This window comes from Vipera ursinii, assembly GCF_947247035.1.
Source record: "Vipera ursinii genome assembly, chromosome: Z".
NCBI classification, from domain to species: Eukaryota; Metazoa; Chordata; class Lepidosauria; order Squamata; family Viperidae; genus Vipera; species Vipera ursinii.
The window spans coordinates 56,228,551-56,251,172 of NC_139517.1; the positions used below are offsets into that span (position 1 = coordinate 56,228,551).

Sequence of the window (22,622 nt, forward strand, 5' to 3'; positions counted from 1 at the left end):
CGTGCTGAGTAGACCGGGGTCCGCAACCGCAATGCTGGGTAGACCGGGGCCGTTTCGTGCTGTAGCCAGGGAGTTGGGTAGACCGGGGGCCGCTCGCTCTGCACCTGCACTCCTAGTACCTCAGGTCCGCCGTGGCTGGTCGTGGCTCCCTCACATTGTCTCGGTTGGAGTTGACGGGTCGCGGTTGTCGGTGTATGGCGTCCATTTCAGCTTCTGCCTCTTCTGCTTCGCTGCAACCGCTCAACTGGTGGACGGCTCCGCTCTCTCTCGCGTCAGACTCCTCGGCCGCGTCCCAGGCTAGGAACTCCTCCTGGACGTCCCTCAGGGTTAACTTCTGCTTCGCGAAGATTTTCTGCCGCAGCTTCCGGTCCCTCAGCCCACAGACGATCCGATCCCGCAGCCGGACCTCTAAATTTTCAAAGTTGCAAAGACAGGCTGCCTGCCTTAGGGCAGCCATGTATTGTGTGGCAGACTCACCCGGCCGCTGATCCCATTTCTCAAAGCGGTACCGCCACGCGATTTCAGATGTCTCAGGCCTGAAGTGCTCGGTCAGCTTCGCTAGCAACTCGCTGTATCCGATGGTGTGGATGTCTTCGGGCGAGCAGAGACCAACCGCCAGCTGGTACGTTTCCGTCCTGCAGCTGCAGAGTAGCACCGCCGCTCTCTGTCGGTCATCTTTCACCCCGTTCGCCCTTAGGTAGCACTTGAGCTGTCCCATGAAGGCTTCCCACTCCTCGGGGTGGTTACTATTGAAAAGGGGATACTGACCCAGTTGTGCCATTCCGCTGTCTTGGTCGTCCTGCGTCTGGATCTGGGGCTGCCGATAGGGTTCCGTCCACGGCTAGCGCTGTCCGGTGCAAGATCCCCCCTTCGTCGCCAGTGCAAAGTCGCGTGGTCACACAGAGAGACGGACACTGGAGCTGGGTAGTAACTCCTTTATTGGATCAGGAATGAAAGCTGGCCGAAGGGGTTACCTGGCATCTATTTATACCTGCCCAGGTGAATCACGACCAATAGATTCAAACCTGGGCTTCCCGCCAGTGCAGGTGGCCAATGGATTTAAACCCTGGCTTCCCGCCAGAGCTGACCATGCCCTGGGGCTATCAACGACTTGCTCTATTCAGGCTTTCCCGCCAAAAGCGGTTGTAGCCTGGAGCTGTCCAGCCCCCTGCTGTGCTGACATCCTGTGTATGCTTAAGAGCATACACTACATTTACCATCCATTTAGACTAGATGGTCCCCCTGGTTTAGTTTATAGAACAGTGGCCACAAGCAGAGCCTTCTCAGAGACAGCACCTCAATTATAGAACTTTCTCCCAAGAAAAATATGAACAGTGCATCTCTCACCCATTTAGAGGCAACTCCAAACACATTGTTCAGCCAGGCATATGTAGAACAACACTTTTTATAGTCAAACAGCACTAAGTAAATTACTACTAATATTTTTCTTTTTTAAAATACACACTTTTAATATTGTTTTAAGCAGTGCTGGTGATGCTTTACAATAGCTGTCTTCGAGAGTTTTTTTTCTTGCAAACCACCCTGGATTTCTCAGAAACATTTAATTTTGAATTAGACATTGATTTAATAAATTAGGCAGAAAGAAACAAATATTTAAGGACATCTATATCCCACAGACCCCAGACTTTCGGTTTGGTCGAGGATGAGGCAGATGGAAGAAGCTGGAGTTCCAGCTTCTCAGTCCAGTTTTGCTTCACCCAGTGTCCCTTAAAGGGACAGAAAGTTGCCCTGGAGGGGCAACGAAGAAAAAGGGATACTCCAGGAGCTTGGATCTGGTGGTGACTGATCTTAGTGAACTGAAGAACCCTTCTAAAGGGGTGGAAGAAAGGCTTCCAGGAGAGTCGAAACAGCCCAAGTCATCTCCAGCTGAAAGGGAAGCTCCACAAAACAGCTGTTCTTCAACAACGGGTGGAGACTGGATGAGCTGAAGTCTTTTCCTTCTCCTTGTGGATTAAAAAACATTGAGACCCTGATGCGGAAAAGCTGAAAGAATAAAGACCCCCAGAAAGACTAATTTAAAAGCGGTAGGTAATTATAACAAGGGGGAAGTGCTTTAAGAGTATCGTAGATTGATAAATAAGCCGAGGAGGACATCTAAGTGGTGAAAAAAAATGACAGTACCAAGAAAAGGGGGAAGTGTTTTTTTTTTTACCACAAACGACCTTGACAGACACCTGTGAACAATATAGTGCCTTGGTTTGGGATTACAAGTGAAAGAGAAAAGACTGTTTACAGCTACATTTGTTGACTTTGGTTAAAACTAATTAGACATTATCTGGAGAAAGAGAACATTTTAAAATAAAGATGTGACTGGAGGAGGTGGATTTGCCATACAACAACTGGCTTCTTTTTATACTTTGGATATTAGTCTAAGACTGTGAGTTGCAAAATGAGTACATCAAATATTACCAGACTTGCAAAGAAAACCTCTTCTGCACCCTCTGTGGGACAATCCAATCCAACAACTCAGGGATCTGTTGGGACAATGCTGTGATGTGAGAAAGCAAAGCACCACTCAAGAGGAAATGTAGGCTTCATTAAAATTGATCCAAGAGATGATGCAAAAAAGTCAGGAAGTGACACCAAAAAATCATGAAGAGACACAAAGTAAACTGGAGAACGTAAGTGAAGAAATTCTGGACATAAAGGCAAAATTTGAAGCCCCAAATCAAAATATCATTAAAAATGAACAGAAAATCCAGGAAATGGAAAACAAAACTGAGGACATTGATAAAAAGGTGGAAATGTTATTACAAAAAAAAGGAAGAATTAGAACAAGGAAATTAACAGCTAGAGTGGGCAATGGCAATTGTAGAAATGGAAAAAGTGGAACACTATTTAAGATTCCAAAATATCTCTAAGGATAGAGAAGAAAACATAACAATTGTGATTATTGATCTGTGGGCGGAGGCTCTAAACCAGACATGTCAAACTCGCAACGTTATGTGATGTCACGCAACGTATCGGGACAGTTTTGCCCTTGCCGGCAATGGGGTAGGCGCAGCTTCCAGATGATGCGTCCGGCCCATTGGCTGGCAGTTTGACACCCCTGCTCTAAACGCAGATAGAGCAGAAATGCAAAATGAGATTGATGAAATATTTTGCATGAACTCAAGCTATGCAAGAAAAAACAGATTACCAAGAGAAGTACATGTACGATTCATTAAAGAAACAACAAAAGATGAAGTTCTGAGACAAATGATAGAGGAACCATTACAATACAAAAATAAATTGTGGTCCTAAAGCAGATACCCAAGAGAGTAAGTGATACTTGGATACCCTACCATTTCTTAACCACAAAGTTGATTGCCGAAGACATAAATTTCAGATGGTTAATGCCGGAAGGCATTCTAATAAATTGGAACAACACAAGGTTTTGACTGGATTCAATCTGGAAAGCGGAGGATTTCGAAGTAAGGAACAGAGCAATTTTGGATGAAGGAGTGCAATAATGACAAGGGGAGAAGCAAATGGAAGAGAAGGCCCAAGGAGCAACTGCACAAGCAGAACAACAGAAGGAGAAAGATGAACAAGAGGGTGAAGGTGAAGGATTACAAGATCAACTAGACCTAAATATAAATAATGGAAATAGAGAAAGAAATGGAATCTTTTCAGTAAATGTAAATGGACTAAACTCCCCATCAAAAAGAAATAAAATCTTTAGGAAACTACAGAAATTGAATATAGACATAATTTGTTTGCAAGAGACACACATAAGAAAACAACCTCACAAACTATTGGAATTCTCAAAAATTGGGAAGCTTCATTATACAAAAAAGAGGGGTTGCTGTATATGTCAAAGAAACAACAGATTACAAATTAGTGTACTCAGATGAAGAAGGAAGAAATGTAATGGTTGAAATATATCTACATCAAAAACAAACATTGTTAGTGGCATTTTATGCTCCAAATAACAATCAAGAAAAAAATTATCAAAGCCTAAATAGAAAATTAATAGAAATGGAATACCAAAATATTTGTTTAATAGGGGACTTCAGTGCGATAGTTGATGGAACAATGGATTACAAAAGCAACAAATCAAGAAAATCTGGAAGATGAAGATTACCTAAGACATTTTTTGATATAGCAGAAGAAATTGGAATACAAGACACCTGGAGAGAAATTAATCCACAAAACCTACAATATACTTTTTACTCAAATCCTGGTCAAGAACTGATATTTTTTTTATTTTAATTCCATTTATATCCCGCCCTTCTCCGAAGACCCAGGGCGGCTTTACAAACTTAGCAGTAGCCTTCATTCTATGTATATGCCTGCTTATTAGGGCTTTCACACACCCCCAAGCGGCATTATTACAAAGTCAGCTTAATTACCCCCAACAATCTGGGTCCTCATTTTACCTACCACGGAAGGATGGAAGGCTGAGTCAACCTTGAGCCTGGTGGGATGCGAACCTGCACTAATTGCAGGCAGCTGGTGTTACTTAAGGAGGCATTAGCCCACTGCTCCACCAAGGCTCTTAAATGACTTGGATGACATCTGAATTGAGGATGGATATACAGGGAATCGAGATAGAAATAGGTACACGGATAGACCATAATTTAAAAGTGACATGAAAGGAACACAACCCCCCCCAAGATGGACTTTAAACCAATCTATACTAAAAGAAAAAGAATTCATAGAATTAGTGAAAAAAGAAATGGAATTCTTCTTAAAAATAAATAAAGTAGAAGATACATCATTAGAAAACCTATGAGACACAGCTAAAGCGTACTTCAGAGGCATAGCTATAATATATATAGCCAAAAAAACCTGCTGATAAGACAGCAATATCTATTACTAAAAGGAAAATTTGGAAAGTTAGAAACAGAACTACAAAAAACTCCACAGAAAAAGACTTTGAAAAGAGAAATGGAACTAATAAAACACAAACTAAATCTGTTGGACTCAGAAAAATTGGCAGAACAGATAAAGAGAGCCAAACAAAACTTTTTTTTGAAAATGCTAATAAACCAGGAAGATGGTTAGCTTATAAACTTAAAAAACAGAAAGAGAAGAAAATAATATATAACTTAGTAGATGGAAAAGGTTGTCTACAATTTAAAAATGAAGAAATAAAAAAGATAATTAAGGAATACTATAAGGAATTGTATGATAAAGGGGAGACTTCAAGAGAGAGAAAACGGTTCAATATCTAGAAGAAAGTAAACTTCAGAAAATTCCAGAGTCATTTAAAACTATGCTAGACAAAAGGATCACAATGATGGAGATATCAGAGGCTATAAAATGACAAAAAATGGGAAAACACCGGGCCCAGATGGGCTCTTGGTGGAGCTCTATAAAAATTTACAAGACATTGAGCGAACCGCTGAAAGATGTTTTAAATGGACTTTTGTTAGAGGCTAAGCTTCCAACTACAGACCTGGCATGCATTATGGAAACTTGGTTGGGCCCAGAGGGAGGAGTCCCTTTGACTGAGTTATGCCCACCAGGTTTCCCTGTGCTTCACCAGCCTCGGGCTCAGGGTAGGGGCGGTGGGGTGGCAGTTGTTATTAAGGAGACCCTTTGTCCGTGGGAGGCCACTGCCCCTCAAATAGGCTGATGTGAGTCCCTCCTCCTGAGGTGGGGCCCTGGGGGTCAGTTGGGCCTGTTGCTTGCGTACCTTTCTCCCAGCTGCGTGGCAACGGCCCTGCCTGGGCTGCTCGATGCTCTCTCGGGTTTGGCGATTGAGTTTCCCAGACTTATGGTTCTGGGGGATTTTAACCTGCCCTCCATGGGAAGTGCATTGGGGGTGGCCCGAGAGTTCATGGCTTCCATGATGGCCATGGACCTGACCCAGATTATTGAGGGTCCGACTCATGAGGGGGGAAACACGCCCGACTTTATTTTTATCTCTGGGCAGTGGCTTAATGGTCTGGGTGGGGTTTCCCCAATCTCTCAACCCCTTTCATGGACAGACCATTATCTCCTGTGGCTGGGCCTCCATTATGCCACCTCCCGCTGCTGGGTGGTGGAGCCCACCAGGTGGTTCCACCCCAGGTGCCAGATGGACCCTGATAGGTTCCAGATGGCACTTGGACTGATTCCTGCCTCCCTTTCCCACAGCCCGGTCAAGACCTTAGTTGACGCGTGGCAACAGGCTGCTTTGGAGGCTCTCAACCGCATTGTGCCTTTGCGGCCCGGTTGGCCCCTTGGTTTTCTGTGGACCTGCGGGAGATGAAGTGCCGAAGGAGGGGCATAGAGAGCATTTGGAGGTCCAGTTGGTCCGAATCTGACCGAACACAGTTAAGATCTTTTACTAGATCTTACCTTGTTGCAATGGGGGCGGTGAAGCGTGCTCACTTCGCCACCCTCATTGCATCTGCAGATAACTGCCCGACCACCCTGTTTAGGGTGACCCATTCCCTTTTAAATCAGGGGACAGGGGAGGACCCCTTGCAGGGATGGGCCGAGGAGTTTAGTCAGCATCTGCTGGATAAAATCGCTCAGATTTGGGCTGGTCTGGACTCCGACTGGGCAGTATCTGATGAGGGGGAAGCGACGGGTTTGGCTGATAATATTTGGGAGGAGTTTGATCCTGTGACTCCAGATGAAGTGGACAGGATCATGGGGAGATTAAGTGCTGCAACGTGTTTGTTGGACCTGTGTCCCTCCTGGCTGGTTTATGCAGCTCAGGAGGTTACACGAGGCTGGCTCCTGGCAGTTATTAATGCTTCCTTGAGTGAGGGGTGCTTCCCTGCTGCCTTGAAGGAGGCGATGGTGAGGCCCCTCCTCAAGAAACTTGCCTTGGATCCAGCTATTTTAAATAACTTTCATCCTGTCTCCAACCTCCGCTTTCTTGCGAAGGTTGTTGAGAGCGTGATGGCAAGGCAGCTCCCTTTGGTCCTGGAGGAAACTGAGTATCTGGATCCATACCAATCGGGTTTCAGGCCCGGGTACAGCACGGAGACGGCATTGGTCGCGCTGGTGGATGATCTCTGGCGGGCCCGGGATAGGGGTTATTCCTCTGTCCTGGTCCTATTAGATCTCTCAGCGGCTTTTGATACCATCAACCATGGTATCTTGCTGCGACGTCTTGGGGAGTTGGGAGTGGGAGGCACCGTTTTAATTTAATTTTAATTTAATTTAATAATATTTATATACCGCCCTTCTCCCTGAGGACTCAGGGCGGTTCACAGGGCAGAATAAAATACTAAATACAAACGTTAAAACAAGATTAAATAATTGCCCATATTAAAACAGTTGGAATCAAATTCTAAAGCATCAAGTTAAAATTAAAACACAAGAATAAAAACCCCACCAATCCCCATCAGGCTAGGCCGGCTTGAACAAACAGAAACGTCTTGAGATCGCGACGAAAGGAGCGAAGATCGGGCGCCATCCGGAGCTCTACCGGTAGCTGATTCCACAGCTCCGGAGCACCCACAGAGAAGGATCTCCCCCTGGGGACCACCAATCGACATTCTCTGATCGGTGGCACCCTGAGGAGGCCCTCTCTGTGGGAACGCACAGGGCGCAGGGAGCTTGATGCCGGCAGCAGATGTTCCCTAAGGTACTCCGGCCCCATGCCATGAAGGGCTTTAAACACTGTTACCAGTACCTTGAATCTCACCCGGAAGACAACTGGCAACCAATGCAGCTCACGGAGCAGCGGTGTAACGTGGGAGTATCGGGAGACTCCCAACACAACTCTCGCGGCTGCATTCTGTACCAGTTGGAGCTTCCGGGTGGTCCTCAAGGGCAGCCCCATGTAGAGAGCGTTGCAGTAGTCTAGACGAGAGGACACGAGCGCATGAGTGACCGTGCACAAATCATCCCGGCTAAGATAGGGCCGCAACTGGCGCACCAGGCGAACCTGGGCGAAGGCCCCCCTAGTCACAGCTCCTATATGGTCTTCCAGGGTGAGCCGTGAATCTAGGAGGACACCGAGGTTGCGAGCCCTATCTACGGGGGGTAATAGTTCACCCCCCATAGCCAAAGGTGGAACATCCGAATAAACCCGGGATGAAGGTATGCAAAGCCACTCAGTCTTGTCGGGGTTGAGCTGGAGTCTGTTCCTCCCCATCCAGACCCGAACCTCCTCCAGGCACCGGGACATCACGTTGAGGGCATCACTGGGGTGGTTTGGGGTCGAAAGGAAAAGTTGGGTATCATCATACCCAACTCCAAAGCCACGAATGATCTCACCCAGCGGTTTCATGTAGATGTTGAACAGGAGAGGCAAGAGGACCGACCCCTGAGGAACTCCACAAATGAGAGACCTCGCGGTCAACCTCTGTCCTCCTGCCAACACCGACTGCGAACGTCCCCGGAGATAGGAGGAGAACCACTGTAAAACTGTGCCTCCCACTCCCAATCCCCTGAGACGCCGCAGCAAGATACCATGGTCGATGGTATCGAAAGCCGCCGAGAGGTCTAATAGGACTAGAACAGAGGAATATCCCCTGTCCCGAGCCCTCCAGAGATCATTCACCAGCGCGACCAATGCCGTCTCCGTGCTGTGCCCGGGCCTGAAACCCGATTGGTACGGGTCTAGATAATCCGCTTCATCCAGGACCAGAGGGAGCTGATGCGCCACCACACTCTCAACAACCTTCGCAAGAAAGCGAAGGTTGGAGACAGGACGAAAGTTGTTTAATACAGCTGGGTCCAAGGCAGGCTTCTTGAGGAGAGGCCTCACCACCGCCTCTTTCAAGACAGCAGGGAAGCAACCCTCACTCAGAGAAGCCGATATAACTGCCTGGAACCAGCTGCGTGTCCTCTCCCGGGCTGCATAGACCAGCCAGGAAGGGCACGGGTCCAATAAACATGTGGTGGTGCTCAGCCTCCCCATGATCCTGTCCACTTCCTCCGGAGTCACAGAATCAAACTCCTCCCAGATGATATCGACAAGACCGCCAGTGTCCTGATCGTCAGACTCTGCCCAGTCAGAGTCCAGACCGGTCCGAATCCGAGCGATTTTGTCCGACAGATGTTGGTTAAACTCCTCGGCACGACCCTGCAAGGGATCCTCCCTCACCTCCTGATTTAGGAGGGAGCGAGTCACCCTAAACAGGGCGGCCGGGCGATTATCTGCGGACGCGATAAGGGTAGCGAAGTGGTTAGACCTCGCCTCCCTTATCGCAGCGAGATAAGACCTAATATAGGCTCTTAGTCGCAATCAGTCGGATTCGGATCGGCTGGACCTCCAACCGCTCTCTAGGCCCCGTCTCCGACGCTTCATCTCCCGAAGCTCCGCAGAGAACCATGGAGCTCGACGGGATCTGCACCGGGTCAGGGGCCGCAGGGGTACAACTCGGTCAAGAGCCTCAGTGGCCGTCCTTTCCCAGGCTTCCACTAAGGCATCTGCCGAGCTGTGAGCAAGGGAGGCAGGTGGGGACCCCAGCGCTGCCTGGAACCTCTGGGGATCCATTAAGCGTCTGGGGCGGTACCATTTAATTGGTTCCAAACACCCACGGCGGGGGGTGGCAAAACGGAAGACCAGCCGCAGGAGATGATGATCGGTCCATGACAGGGGCATAATAATTGGAGAGCCCCCACCAAGATCATCTAACCACCGTCCAGATAAAAAAACTAGGTCAAGGATGTGGCCTCCCTCATGAGTCGGTCCCGAAATTACTTGCGTCAGGTCCATGGCCGTCATGGAAGCCATGAACTCCCGAGCCAACTCAGATGACCCTCCCAGCGATGGTAGATTGAAGTCCCCCAAAACTATAAGTTTCGGGAACTCAACCACCAGCCCAGAGAGGACATCGAGCAGCTCAGGCAGGGCTGCTGCTGCGTGACTAGGCGAAAGGTACACCAGCAGCAAGCCCAACTGCGCACCAGGGCCGCATCTCAAAAAGAGAGACTCACACCCGACTATCTGAGGAACAGTGGCCTCCCGCGGACACAAGGTCTCCCTCATAACAACAGCCACACCCCCACCCCTACCCTGAGCCCGAGGCCGGTGCAGCACCCGGAAACCTGGTGGGCAAAGGTCAACCAGAGGAATCCCGCCCTCTGGGCCCAACCAAGTCTCCGTGATGCAAGCCAGGTCCGCCTGCTCACCCTCGACCAGATCACGAACGAGAGGAGCCTTATTAGAGACGGACCTGGCATTCAAATACACCAGCCGGAGCTCAGGGGGCTGCACACCCTCACTCCCGGGACCTTGGGGTAGAGCCAGAGGGTCGGAGTGCCTCACCGCTTGTAAGCAGCGGAGAGGCCTTCCCTGAAATCGATACGGCCCTCTGCTCCTACATCTGCTGCCATTCCCTGATGTCGTGGGAATAGGTAGCCCCACGACCAGCCCTGGAGCCCCGGAGGTGACCGACCCCCGCTCCTCCCCCCTGCGATCTCCATCGGCCCTAGCCAGAACAGCGGTAGTTGGATAGCCCCCCTTATCCAAACAACCAAAAGAACCCTCCCGCCTCCCTAACCCCCTAAAAAATTTTGAAAGAAAAATAATCAGGGGCCTCTTATTAGGTCTACGTCGAAGGCCCCTACCCATGCCCAGCCAACTCTCAGGGTCCCAATAAATGGGCCCTTCCTCGAGGTTATAATCGGCTGGCAAGGCGGGTCGCACCCAGGAGGGGGGAGCACCCCTGAGGGCGCACAAGTCCGTGGAAGAATATTTAAAGGAAGGCATAAATAGCAGTCCGGATCGCAGGCAGTCCATAGATAATAGTCCATAAGGAGGATCTATTCAGAGAGGGAGTCCCAGGCCTCCGTCCAGCCGCTGCCACTCAGCTGGATAAACCCCCCGGGCAGGCCTGCCACCGTCCTCTCACTACGGCCACAGAGCCAGTTCTCGGGGGGGATGGAAGTCTGGAGCAACCGCACTGGGTATGGCCTGCCCCATAGAGCTCTCACCTCTAGGGGCAGCAGATGTAAATTCAGCCATCCTCTCACAATGGCTAATACCCAGAGTTCTCTGTCCTTTGGGGTATAAGGGGCAATGCGCAATCGATTGTGTTTTACAGTGGTTCTCCTATCTCTTGGGCCGTTCGCAGACGATGTTGGCAGGAGGGCAGAGGTCAACCCCGAGGCCCCTTAGTTGTGGGGTGCCCCAGGGTTCGGTCCTCTCTCCCCTCCTGTTCAACATCTATATAAAGCCACTGGGTGAGATCATCCATGGTTTTGGGGTGAGGTATTATCAATATGCTGATGATACCCAGCTTTTCATCTCCACCCCGAACCAACCCAGTGATGCCCTTGACGTGATGTCCCGCTGCCTGGAAGCGGTAGGAATCTGGATGGGGAAGAACAGGCTCCAGCTCAACCCAGCCAGGACTGAGTGGTTCTACGTACCGGCATCTCGTTTAGTCCAAGAGGTTTCATTGATAGGGCGTGCAACTTAGGCATCCTCCTGGATACACAACTCAGTTTTGAAGATCATATAGGAGTTGTGACCAGGGGGGCTTTTGCCCAGGTTCATCTGGTGCACCAGTTGCGCCCCTATCTGGACCGAGATGCTCTACGTACGGTCACTCATGCACTTGTTACCTCCTGTATAGATTACTGCAATGCTCTCTACATGGGGCTGCCCTTGAAGACCACCCGGAGGCTCCAGCTGGTGCAGAATGCAGCCGCGCTGGTTGTGATGGGAGTATCCTCATACTCCCATATTACACCCCTCCTGCGTGAGCTGCATTGGTTACCAGTTGCCCTCCGGGTGAGATTTAAGGTGCTTAGGCCCGGGATATTTGCAGGACTGTCTGCTGCCAGGAACGACTTCCCATCACCCGGTGTGCTCACCCAGGGAGAGCCTTCTCAGGGTGCCATCGGCTAGATAATGTCGGCTGGCAGCCCCCAGGGGGAGGGCCTTCTCTGTGGGAGCACCTGCCCTGTGGAATCAGCTTCCCCTTCAGCTCCAGATGGCCCCGGATCTCTGGTCCTTTTGTCGCGACCTCAAAACATTTCTTTTCCATCAGGCTGACCTGGACTGATGATAGGGTTTTTTAAAAAGAAAATGTTTTTAATATTTTATCACTGGGGCTTGTTAGTTTAATCTTTTTTAACATTTGTATTATTGTGTTTTATTGTTGTTAGCCGCCCTGAGTCCTTTGGGAGATAGGGCGGCATATAAGTCCCAAAAATAAATAAATAAATAAATACATACATACATACATACATACATACATACATACATACATACATGGATAGAAGCAAATATTACTTTAATACCAAAAGAAGACTCAGATTTGACGTATATTAAGAACTATAGACTGATCTCATTACTTAATGTGGATTATAACATTTTTACTTCAATAATGGCAGAAAGATTAAAAAATACTTAGTTGAATTTATACATTCAGATCAAATGGCTTATTACCAAAGAGACAAATCAAAAACAACTTAAGAGTGATAATGGACGTATTAGAATACTATGAACTACATCCAGGGAAACAGTTAGCATTAATATTCTTAGATGCCGAAAAGGCATTTTTCAATGTTTCCTGGCAATTTATGATTCAGCAATTACAAATAATGGACTTTGGAAAGAACTTTATAAATATGAGAAAAACAATATATAGCAACCAGACAGCAAAAGTGATTGTGAATGGAGAATGTACTGAGAGCTTAGAGATAAGAAAAGGGACGAAGTAAGGATGTCAACTATCCCCACTATTATTTATTTTCAATTTGGAAGGATTTTTTATAAGAGTTTTTATTGAATTTTATAGGGTTAGGAAGGGGATATAACCAGGGTAAGGATCAGGATTTGGGATAGGGTTAGGATTGGGATTGGGGTAGGAACACGGTTGGGAGCAACATTGGGGTTGCCTCCCAATAACATTTTCAAGCTTTAGCAAACAGAGTATTGTCCGGGTACATATGCTCAATTAACGCTAATTTAATATAACAGTAAATAGCTACAATATATATGCTAAATGATAATCATAAATGGTATCAATTAGTCAATATATATTCAAAATAACATATCACATTCATTTCTCACTAGTTCGTTTTCCTAACCATTGGTAAAATTTATCCCATTTTTTAAAATAATCCTCTTTCTCTTTAATCTCTAAGGTTAATCTGTCCATTTCTGCACACTCTAAAATTTTCTTGATTAAAATCTCCTCAGTTTGGTAGGTTTTCATTTTTCCAGTATTGGGCAAATGCTATTCTCGTTGCTGTCAACACATGCAATATTAGATACTCATTCTCCTTCTCATACTTAGCTCCTAATATTCCTAACAGAAACAGTTCTGGTTTAAATTCAACCTGTATTTTAATCAGTGCTTTTTTTGTAAAAAAAGAGGTGCTGGAACTCAGAGGTGCTGTCACTGGGAGCGATGCTGGTGTCTTGCTACGGTGTCGCCACCTGTCCTTTGCACCCCTGCCCCTGCGGCTTGGAGCCACATGCCACAGGGATTCCCTTTCCCACAGCCGCCGTGGGGATTCCCCTCCCTGTAGTTGCCACTCCGCGGCCCATGCTGAGCCCCCTCCTGGAGCTGCTCCGAACCCCGACCCAGAGCTCTGTTCCTTGTGGCAGTGGTCTCTGGCGCCAAACAGCCTTTTTCCAACTACATCCAGAAAAATTTGTAACAAACATTGGAATTCTCAAGGCCATGTTTGGTATTTCACAGGAATCTGTTACTGGAAGGAAAAAGCAATCCCTGCTGTGTTACTGATCCCAGAGAAGCATTTGCATGTATGCAGGTATCCTTAGGGTGCCATAGTTATGGATGAGAAATATTGGTAGCAAATTTGGCATTTCTGGATGTAATACAGATATTTTGGACTTATTGTTGTTTCTTTGTATGTTTGATATTTTTAAAAAGGCATATGCTACTGACTACACTTATGCACATATGTAACATCTTTTGCTAGGATACATGACCCTGCTTGTCCAGAATGTGAAAAGTGAAAGATTGTGACTAAACAAAATTTTGATTTACAGATAATACCACCAGAAATTATTTTAGCCTTTTTAATAAATGTTGTTATTGATGTTAAGCTCACCATGGAAAACATCATATATTGTTATATATATACTAGGTTAATTATTTAAAGACTGAAGAGCAACATAACTAGATTCTAAATAATCTATTTTTCAAAACACACAACAGTCCAAACAGTAAAAGTAAAGACCAAATTAAGAATATTTCATTCTTAAGAATTGTTTAATTTAAAGAAGGGACGCGGTGGCTCAGTGGGTTAGGATGCTGAGCTTGTCGATCAGAAGGTCGGCAGTTTGGCGGGTCGAATCCCGAGTGCCGCGGAACAGAGTGAGCATCTGTTACTCGTCCCAGCTTCTGCCAACCTAGCAGTTCGAAAGCATGTAAAAATGCAAGTAGAAAAATAGGGACCACTACGGTGGGAAGGTAACAGCGTTCCGTGCGCCTTTGGCGTCTAGTCATGCTGGCCACATGACCACAGAGACGTCCTCAGACAAGCGCTGGCTCTTCGGCTTTGAAACGGACATGAGCACCGGCCCCTACAGTTGGAAACGACTAGCATGCATGTGCAGGGGAAACTTTACCTTTACCTTTTAGTTGTAATAGATGGTTATAGATTCAAAATAGTTTTCAAGAGTGTACAAAAGATACTATTTTTTTCTAGCATCAGCTAAATTAGACATATTACATTGTGAAAAATGTTTCTCATTTCTTTCCTGTTACCTTTATTGATTTCATTGCAGAGATGTTAACATAGGAAATAGATTATTTTGTTATCTAATTTTACCTTCCAAAAGATAGAAGCAGATGAAAAATGTGAGGTTCTTTCCTGTTGGCTTTTTTGAATTAGCTGTTTTAGATTCCAAAAGTTTAGTTCCTAAAGAAGTAACCTTGTACATAATTTTAATGTCCTTCTCTAGTGCAGGGTAGGCAACCTTGGCTCTTTTATGACTCAGGGACTTCAACTCCCAGAATTCCTGAGCCAGCATGGCTCAACTTGAAAACCTCTCTCTTTCCCCTCAGCGTGGCTGGCTCAGGATTTCTTGGAGTTGAGCTCCATGAGTCATAAAAAAGAGCCAAGATTGCCTACTCCTAAAGCCAATAGAGAGAGATATTTTTTTTGCAAAAAAAGGTGCTGGAATGCCGTTCTGAGCGTTCTATGATAAAAAAAGCCCTGATTTTAGTCATCTTTTCCAGCCATGTATATATCTTAAGCCAGAACTTTTTCACTTCAGGGCATACCCACCAGATATGGTAGTAGGTACCTGGCCTTTGTTTACATTTCCAGCAATTATACGAAGTATTTTTAAACATTTTAGCTAATCTTGCTGGTGTTTTATGCCATCTATAAAACATTTTATACAAATTTTCTTTATATGAAACTGTTTTAGTCAATTTAATATTTCTATCCCATAATTTTTGCCAGTCTTTTGGATCTATAGAATATCCAAAGTTTTTTGCCCATGTTATCATTTTATCTTTTACTTGTTCTTCTTCCATCTTCAAGTTTAGCAGAAATCTGTAAAGTTTCTTAATCAGATTTTTATCTGTTTTTAATAATATTTGATCAAATTCTGTTCTTTATAACATTCCATTGTCTTTGCATCTTTTCTATATTTTATTTGAATTTGCAAATATGGCCACCATGCTAAGTCAATACCTTGCCGATGTAAGTCTTGTCTGTCTTACAATTTTCCTTCCTTACCTAGAATATCTTTGTATGTAACGACTTTGTCATAGTTAATTAAGTTTGGGTAAGCAAAAACTTCCATTGTTGAAAGCCACTCTTTTCTAACTGAAACTCAGGAGAAGCAAGGATAATGACTCTGTTCCTCTGTTCCTCATCAGAGACAGAGAATCATTCCAGGAGTGGCTTCTGATTTCTACAAACATGTTTGTTTGGAATGGGAATTCTACATATCTTTTCCAGTAAGCTTCCTACTGTATTCTGTAGAGTTGAACATGGCAAATGTATCCATCTCTCTGTGCCTTAAAACTGACATATACTTTCTATGTAATAACACTATAGATTTAACTCCAGTCAAAACTATAACTTCAATGAATGTGTATATTATGCTCCATTTTCTAATTGCTCCTAAGGAAAAAAATGTAATTCAGAGAATGCAGAATCTGTTGTATTCCTCTTTCTATCTCATGCTCAGACTAACTTCCTATCAGGATCTATGTATCAGTTTGCCAAATAATGACCAAGCAGTAGTTGAATCTGTGGTTGGTTTTCTATACATTGCTTTTACAGGATTTTCTACTGTGTCTGTTCATAGCTAGGTGTGGAATATTTTATTAAAAAATATGATATACGATTTTTACTTGTGTTCCAGGCAGAGAAGTCCTCAAGGACAAGCCTAGATCTGGATGGTGGAGAACTTTTAAAATCCATATTGTATCGTAAACAAAGCCTTGATGTAAGTTGTAATTTAACCATTAGGTAGTGCTACAATGATATTAAAAATTTAATTATAGTCTGTTTGTGAAAAGTCCTTTGGAGGTAAATTATTATCCTCTTGCCAATGGAAATGAATTCTATATTAATTATATTAACATATCAGATTGAAAGACAAAATAAAACAGGGCATGTACATTGGCTAACAGAAAAAGTGAAAAAGGGTGCGCAATTTAAATTATACTGTTGCTATTGTTCTGAGGCTGAAGCAAAACAAATATGCTATGCTTCACTCTTGGTACAGAACAAGCAGCTTTCTTTGGTTCTCAAAGGTAGTTTAATGGTGGTATTGTTTTGAAGGTTTCAGGGTCTTCTGTAAAATACAGTTGAAGGATTTTACAGTATGTGTGTTTGTCTTGCACTTGCTGTTGTTTCTTTAAAATTATTGATTTTTTCATGCTAATTAGTACAATGACAAATACTGCTCCAGTCTGCTATTATGAAACTTTACCCAGATGGGAAAAGGCATGGGTCTCATTGATAGTAGCCTACTATGCTGCTGATAGTAGGCATTCATACAGCGTATGACTTAGTGAAGAACAGTTCTGGTCTTAATTCTACTGTTGGAAAGAGAGGATCAGGAGCTCTACAACTGAATACTGTTGTTACTGCCTGATCACTGGCAGCTTAACTCAGGTTCATCTTTCCTCTTCACTTACACCCTCTCATTTTAATAACATTAAGTTATTTGTATTTGTTTTATTTTTAAATTTGTATAATTGTGATTATTAGTTAGAAATAAAAGAAAGCGATTTTTTAAATATAGATTTTATTAGTTTTTATAGGGTTAGGGGTAAGGTGGGGTTGGGATTACGGTTGGGATTTCGGTTAGGGTTGGAGTTAGGGTTGGGGTTGGGGTTTTTCCAAATAACATTTTCAATATTTAGCAAACAGCATAGTGTCTGGGTCACTTATTCAACTAACAATAATAGATATAGTTAATTATCATAAACAATATGTTAATCACACAATAGCCTTCTTCTTGCTAATATATATTCAAAATTACATATCATGTTCCTTTCTCTCTGACTCGTTTTTCTAGCCATTGATAGAAATTATCCCATGTTCTAAAGTACATTGAGTCTTCTTTCTCTTTAATCTTTAAAGTCAATCTATCCATTTCTGCACACTCTAAAATTTTCTTAATTAATACTTCTTCAGCTGGTAAGTTTTCATTTTTCCAATGTTGGGCAAATACAATTCTTGCTGCTGTTAATATGTGTAGTATTAGATATCTGCAATCTTTCTCATAATTGGCTCCTATTATTCCTAACAAAAATAATTCTGATTTAAAGTCTATTTGTTTTTTAGTCATTTTCTCCAACCATAAATGTATTTTAACCTCATTTTTTTTTGCTTTAGGGCATGTCCACCATAAGATAATAAATACCTGGTCTTTGTTTGCATTTCCAACAGTTGTTTGAAGTATTGTTAAACATTTTTGCTACTCTCACTGGTGGTATATGCCATCTGTAAAACATTATATATAAGTTTTCTTTATATAGCACTTCTTTAGTTAAGTTAATGTTTCTCATAACTTTTGCCAATCTTCTAATTCTGTATTATATCCAAAATTCTTTGCCCATATTATCATTGTTTCTTTTACTTGTTCTTCCTCCATCTTTATGTTTCACAGAAACTCTATAGAGTTTCTTGATCAACTTTTCATCTGTTTTTAACCGTATCTGATCAAATTCTGTCTGTTCTTTATAAAATTCCGTTGTTTTCACATCTTTTTCATACCTCGTTTGAATCTGCAGATATGGCCACCATGCTAAATCAATACTTTGTTCTTGTAAATTTTGTCTGTCTTTCAATTTTCCTTCACTATCCAAAATATCTTTATAAGTCACAACTTTATCGTAGTTAATTAAATTTGGGTAAGCAAAAGCTTCCATTGTTGAAAGCCATTCAGGTATCTTAATATAAATTTTTTTCTTTTATTTTTTCCCATTATGAAAGAAGTACATTCCTTATAAGATGATTTTGAAAGTATCTATGTATTTTATTCTTCCCATACCACAGAAAGGCATGCCAACCAATTTGTAGGTACAATAGTCTTTTATCTCTAAGCATTATTCATTCTTTAAGCCATGTTAGAATGGTTGGTTGGTAGTATAACATCCAGTCTGGCAGTCCAAATCCTCCACTGTCTTTTGCTTCTTGTAGCATTTTCACTTTAATTCTAGCTTTTTTTCCTTCTCAGATAAATTTCAGTATTATTGTATTCCATTCATCAAAGAAGGCTTTTCCCAGCCTTACAGTGATCATTTGAAATAAAAAGAGCATTTTTGGAAAAATATTCATTTTCACTGTTGCTATTCTCCCCAACATTGAAAGTTGAATTGTAAAAAAACTTTATTGGTAGAGATTTATACCCCAAATGAAAACCAAGAAAATTTCTATTCAAAATTACACCAGAAAATAATAGAATTGGAATTTGAAAGCATATGAGATTTCAATGCTATCGTAAAGGCCGGGCTGGATTATAATATGACAAAAAAAAACCAACCAAGACCCTAAGGAGAACACTTCCAAAATCTTTTCATAATATGGTGGACGAATTAAATATATTAGATGTTTGGAGAGAAAAATATCCGGAAAAGAAGCAATATACATTCTATTCTAACAGACACCTGTCCTGGTCGAGAATAGATGTGATATGGACATCAATAGACTTATTCACAAGTACACAAAATATAAACATAGAAACAAACACATGGGCAGACCACAACCCAGTCACAATTATATGGAAAGGACAAAAAAAAGAGAGAACAAGATGGACATTAAATCAAACTGTATTGAATGAAAAAGACTTCCAGCAATATATGGAAAAAGAAATGACTTTCTTCTTCAAGGAAAACAAAACAGAAGATATCTCACTTCAAAATTTCTGGGATATGGCGAAAGCATACACGAGAGGACTTGCTATATCTTATATAGAGAAAAAGAATAAACAGAAAAGACAAATTAGGGAAAAACTGGAGGAAGAATATAAGACTCTTGAGAAAGAATTACAGAAAGATACACAAAACAAGAAGATAAAAAATTTAATGGAGTTGAACAAGCATAAAATGAACTTAATAGAAAATGAAGAGGTGGCAAGTAAAATAAAGGCAGCTAAACAAACCTTTTTTGAACATGCAAACAAACCAGGGAGATGGTTGACATATAAAATTAAAAAGGAGAAAGAGAAGAGATGGATTAAACAACTGGAAGATGCCGAGGGGACATTACAACATTGGAATGAAGAAAAGAAAAAAATAGCTTGGGAATATTATGAGAATTTATATAAGCAGTAAGTAGTTTCAGATGATAGGATAAAACAATTATTGAAAAAAAACAGAGATACCTAAAGTACCAGAGAAATTTACAAAGCTACTAGAAGAGAAAATAACAATGATGGAATTAACAGAAACAATTAAAAAACAAAAGAATGGCAAAACACCAGGACCAGATGGGCTACCAGCGGAACTATATAGAACATTGCAGGAACTGTTAGGCAATGTAATGCTGGAACTCTATAATGAACTCCTCTCTGAAGCTAAGATACCAGATTCGTGATTGGAAGCACTTTACCCTGATACCAAAGGAAGAAAAAGAAATACAGAAAATAAAGAACTATAGACCAATTTCCTTGCTGAAAGTGGACTAAAATATTCACATCAATCATGGCCGAAAGGCTTAAAAAGTTACTAAACAAATTTATACATATGGATCAAAATGGGTTCCTGCTCAAAAGACAGATTAGAGACAATATGCGAATTATATTAAAAACATTAGAATAGTATGAAACACATCCCGAAAAACAGATGGCATTGATGTTTTTGGATGTGCAGAAAGCATTTGACAATGTGAATTGGCAATTCATGATAAGACAATTACAGATAATGGATTTTGGGGAGAAATTTATAAATGTAATTAAAGCAATTTACAATAAGCAAATAGCCAAAATAATGATTAATGGAGATATGACTGAAAAGATTAACATTATGAAGGGAACAAGGCAGGGATGCCCTTTATCCCCATTATTGTTTGTATTGACACTAGAGATACTAAATAGAACTATAAAACAGAATAAGGATATAAAAGGTATGAAAGTTAAGAGAGAAGAATATAAGCTACAAGCTTTTGCAGATGACTTAGTATTTATCTTGGAGGAGCCACTGGAGACAGGACCTGTATTAATAGAACAAATAGAAAAATATGGTGAGGTAGCAGGTTTGAAGATTAATAAAGATAAAACAAAAATGTTAGTGAAAAAATATTACTGAAAAACAAAACAAAAAGAATTGATGGGAAAGTTAGAGATACAGATTGTAAAGAAGGTAAAATATCTGGGGATTCACCTGACAGCAAGATGTACAACAATTAAAGAAGATAACTATTACAAATTGAAAAGACAAATCGAAGTAGATTTGGATAAATGGAAAAAGGTCTATCATTAATCATTATCTATCATTAATGGGCAGGATCACAATAATCAAAATGAATATATTACCATGATTGTTGTTTTTGTTTTCAACAATACCAATAAGATTGGAAAAGAAATATTTTGAGGGGCTAAATAAAATAATTTTGAAATATATTTGGCAGGGGAAAAGGGCAAGGATTAATTTAAAACTGTTACAGGATGCAAGACTCAGAGGTGGGTTTAGCTTATCTAATTGGGAATTATATTACCAGGCTGCAGTAATGTCATGGATGAGAGAATGGATTTTACTGAGGAATACTAGATTATTGACCTTAGAGGGACATGATTTACAGTTGGGATGGCATGCGTTCATATGGTATGGGAAAAATAGAATACACAGCTATTTCCAGAGACATCATATCAGGAATTCTTTATTGATGGTTTGGGAGAAAATAAAGAGGAAGAATTACTTGAGGATTCCAGATTGGCTCTCAATGATGGAAGCGTTAATACACCCCAATATGTTTAACATGGGAAACATTATAAGATATAAAGACCTACTAACAGACATGGGGAAGCTGAAAACCAAAGAACAATTAGAGGAACAAGGAATAAAGATGGATTGGTACATGAGAACGCAAATGCAATCTAGATATGAAAAAGATGCTAAAATAGATGGTTTTAATTTGGGGAGAACAGAGTTAAATGAAATACGGGAACTGAAGAAAAATGTATTAAAAATGTATAGCTACTTATTATATAGGGAATTAGAGGAGGAGCAAGTTAAGGAGTCAATGGTAAAATGGTCAAGAAATTTTGGATATACGATTGAATTAGATAGATGGCAGCAATTGTGGGAAAGAAACTATAAACTGAGAATGTTGACAGCGTATTAAGAAAATATGTACAAGATGTTCTACAGTTGGCATATGTCTCCAGAAAGACTAGCTAAAATGTTTAAGGACAGATCTATGAAATTTTGAAATGCCACCAAATATCAGGCTCTTTCTATCATATGTGGTGGACGTGTGCAGAAGGTAAAACCTATTGGAACATAATCAAATCATGGATAGAAAAGATGATACAACAACGTATAGAATTAAGACCAGAACTATTCCTGTTGGGTATTTTACCAGAGAAATATAGCAAAGAGAACACATATTTGATTATTCATATAGCCACTGCAGCTAGGATTGTGTTTGCACAAAACTGGAAGGCACTGAAAGCTCCTCCAGAAGAAGAGGTGATCAGGAAAATAATAGAATGTGCGGAAATGAATAGATTAACAATGATAATTAAAGATAAGACAGAGTCAGAGTATTATGAAATTTGGGGGAAATTTTATGAGTGGGTGAAAAAGAGATATGCTTAAAAGACGGCTAACACTAATTTAGATGGAAGAAAAAATGAGGAGATAAGGATATTATCATACCTAATATAGACATTGAAAATCTAAGGAGAGGAGCTGCTCGGACATCACCCCTGAATTGTATTGAAAGAGGAATGGGAGGGAAGAAAGGAGAGGAGAGAGTGAAGAGAGTAGAGGAGGGGGAAGGAAGTAGGAAGGTTGGAGGGAAAGAGGAGGAGAAGTGGGGAGAAAAATAGGAGGGGAGTGGTGAGGGAAAGAGGAGAGGACAGGAAGAAGAGGGAAGTAGGAAAGAAAGGAGAAAGGGATAAAGAAAGTAGAGAAGAGGGAAGAGAGAGAAGGAGGGTGGATACAGTGAAAGGGGAAATGGACGAGCAGCACCCAAACTTACGTGTATGTATTTATGTATGGCAATATATTTGTTGACTTGTTTGTGGAAGAAATGGGAAAATAAAATTGTGTGTGTGTGTGTGTGTGTGTGTGTGTGTGTGTGTATGTATGTATGTATGT

At 42.2% G+C, this 22,622-nt stretch overlaps 1 protein-coding gene across 1 annotated transcript in view; it reads left to right on the plus strand.

Moving 5' to 3' along the window:
* The window catches only part of COBL (cordon-bleu WH2 repeat protein), a gene marked incomplete at its 3' end in the record, with an annotated part of 78,677 nt that overhangs the window by 28,830 nt on the left and 27,225 nt on the right, over window positions 1–22,622 (plus strand). Inside the window, 1 exon segment of the mRNA XM_083379000.1 lies at window positions 16,211–16,294. Coding sequence (XP_083235126.1) covers window positions 16,211–16,294 — 84 coding nt within the window.